This window comes from Cyprinodon variegatus, unplaced genomic scaffold (genome assembly GCF_000732505.1).
Source record: "Cyprinodon variegatus isolate N-32 unplaced genomic scaffold, C_variegatus-1.0 Scaffold41, whole genome shotgun sequence".
In the NCBI taxonomy this organism is placed as follows: Eukaryota; Metazoa; Chordata; class Actinopteri; order Cyprinodontiformes; family Cyprinodontidae; genus Cyprinodon; species Cyprinodon variegatus.
The window spans coordinates 1,158,237-1,161,250 of NW_015150494.1; the positions used below are offsets into that span (position 1 = coordinate 1,158,237).

Below are 3,014 nucleotides of genomic sequence, written 5' to 3' on the forward strand. Positions count from 1 at the left end.
CAGAATTAGAGGCAGGCCTCTATTTCTCTTTGATCACAACAGACTACCAGTGGAATGAATAAAAACGAGATTTTGTGTCTCTTTGAACCTTTAAAATACTAGATTAATTTATTGAAAAAGTACAGTTACCATAACGGTATACAGAACATTATTCAGACATCTTCCAACAGCTGCAATTTTTCTGCACGGCAGTACGAATAACAAAAATTTAAAAAAGACTGATTTGCGAAACAAACAATTAATGAAAACTGTTCTGCCATCACGGCGAAATTAAATGACGTTATGACAAACACCAGATACAGCACCGGGACTTGATCAACAGCCGATACCGCACAGTGACGTCACAAACCAGTAGGTGGCAGTTATGTTCTTTGACAAACATGGATGCCTCCAGTAAAGCACATTCAAATTAAATTACTCTTAATTAAGAACACTTCCATAAAATGTCATATTTAAAGTACTTTCAGAAATTCTGAATATGACCGGACTTTCTCTTTAAACAAATAAAACAACTCTTTAACTTAGCAAAAATAATAAGTACATTTTAAGGTGACAAAATAGCTAAGGTCAACTTAAACAAAATCCCCCTCCAGTTCTTTGGGAAAGTGGTTCGTTCCTGGTTTCCACCTTCAGCTGATTGCAGAACTTCAAAGAAAAGAATAAGCGTGAGTTAAACCATTCGGACATATTAACTAAAGTTTGCACCCGTTAGAAAATATACATCTAAATGCAATAACAAACTAATTGTGAAACTAAATACAAACTATAAAACTATACAATCACTTTGTGGTGGAGGTGGAAGGATCCACCACTGGGGGAAACAAAACTTTATATCAAACCAAAGATGAGTCTTCAGCAAGGAAAGTTTGGGAACCACTGTTAGAGAAAATGTTGGATTAAAACGTTTTTAGCCTCTCAGTTATTGAATCAGTTATAGCTTCGAGTTCCTCTGGAGCCTCTTGCAGCTATATTTAAGGAGTGTTGCAGTAAAGGACACAAAAACCTGAGTTTTCTTCCAGACATGATTGGTAAAGTTCAGTATTATGCATATAAACTCTGCTTCTTTTGTCCTCTTAAATGAATAAATACTTGTCTGATTTAGGTTCTTCATCTTCATGGGGATTTCCCCCCCCTTATTAATTAAGATTACTGCTGGATTTATTTTTTTTCTCCAATAAATTTCGAGCTGCAAAAGTTCTTTCTCACCATTTATTTTTTTTAAAGCAGCTTCCTCATATCTTCAACAGCCTCACCAGGGTTTGACCATGAATACTGCCTGCCCAGGTCTGCAGTATGGCTGGCTTCCTTCAATGGTACTCTCCTCCCAAACACCAAAATAAAAACGCTCTCTCATAGCAAACATTGAATACACAACTCTTTTTAGTTTACACCAACTTCACAGTAGCGTAGTAGCTTTGCTCATGACTGCAAATGTTTTGAAAAAAGCCCTTGTGTGCATTTTTATTTTTTTTTGTGTGCATTTTTTAAAGTAGCAAAGCCAAACTGCTTCTTTATTAACAGTTCCCTGCCGAGGTTTTTCTGATGAGGCTGCAGAGCATGGTAATTAGGAGGAAAGCTGGCATTTTGAATTTGGACCATCTCTCCTAGCAATGTGTGATTAGTTATGCAGAAACAGGGACGTCTGACTCAGGAGTTATTTTAGTTGAGTAATTGCACAGTTTTCTGGCAGGTGTACACAAAATGTGACAGATCTTAAAGGTTTACTTTCATGTTCTTTATTTGCGAAGGTAATCCCAGATTATTTCCAGCAAGGCGGCCCAGCCGGCAGAGTAACTTTACTTTTTGTCTGTTCGCTCAGAGCAAAGTCAGGACAGCGAGGTGGTGCTGCTCTCTGACTCCAACTCCACCCAGGATGCCTTCACAGATCCCGCCAGCTCCCAGGACACCAGTCACAGGCCCGCCTCCGTCAAAGCCAGCCCGTCGTCATCAGAGAGCACCACCCCAGTGAAGGACAAGCAGCCCGCCACCGAGGAAGCAGGTAGACACAAAGACTTTTTATTTTTATTTCATTTTACAGAGACATGAGCAGATTACTTCTTTCTATCACTTGAACTCTATATCTCACCACTCTGCTGCTGTTTTCCATTTTTTGTGAGATTTTACACTTGATAAACATTTTTTAGCTCAATTACTAAGAGATGAGTGAATCTGAGCCATGGGAACCCAGATTCTCTCTATAATGTATGAATTCAATAAAACAAGGTTAAAAATAAAGCTCTGTTTGGTTTCTTTAGAATGAATAAGACTGCTTAAACTGCTTAAACCTTGTTAAACCTAAATGATTGAAAATCCAAATTTTGAGTCAAAAATGTAATTGGGGACAGGACAAGACCTTATTACTTTTGTAACATAAAAAAAATTTATATTCTGATGGAAAAAATGAATGTCAATTTAATAGCAAGAAATGGTGATTTTAAGAAAAACAACAAAAGTGCTTCTATAAGAAATTCATTAAAAACGGAGTGAAAGAAACACTTTTTTGGTCACAGAGTTTTAATGCTAGTAAGAACAACGGAGTATTAGGGCCAGGCTAGAGATATCTTTTTTTCTATTTCGAGAATAAAGTCATGACATTACGAAAATAAAGTCGGAAATTTACGAGAATAAAGTCGCAACGAGAATAGTCTTAAAATTACGAGAATAAAGTCGTAAAATTACGAGAATAAAGTCATAAAATCACGGGAATAAAGCCGTAAAATCACGGGAATAAATTCGTTATATTACGACAAAAAAGTCACAATGAGAAAGTCATAAAATTATAAACCATCATATGATATTATATTATTATATTATAAATTTGTATTTATGAACCTCTGAGTAACTCCATTCTAATCACATTTAAACTTGACAAATTTAGAACAAGAAATAAATTCAGACTGATTTTATTAGTTTTACTTTGTTTTCATCAACACACCTCACTTTTTTTTGGTGAACTCAAACATATAACGAAAACTTACTTTACGGTTTATTAAAACTTGTTTAATTTTTCATAT

At 35.7% G+C, this 3,014-nt stretch overlaps 1 protein-coding gene across 5 annotated transcripts in view; it reads left to right on the forward strand.

Annotated features, from left to right (window-relative positions):
• The window catches only part of cabin1 (calcineurin binding protein 1), a 76,839-nt gene that overhangs the window by 33,642 nt on the left and 40,183 nt on the right, over nucleotides 1–3,014 (forward strand). For 3 of the 5 annotated variants that reach the window (XR_001481112.1, XM_015370065.1, XM_015370067.1), the window contains exons 28-29: nucleotides 1,248–1,313; nucleotides 1,820–1,999. Coding sequence is in view for 4 of the 5 variants with exons in the window: in XM_015370065.1 (XP_015225551.1) it covers nucleotides 1,248–1,313; nucleotides 1,820–1,999 (246 nt within the window). In the remaining variant the exon portion in view is untranslated. The remainder of the gene's footprint in view (nucleotides 1–1,247; nucleotides 1,314–1,819; nucleotides 2,000–3,014) is intronic. The other 2 variants (XM_015370066.1, XM_015370068.1) reach the window with 1 other exon arrangement.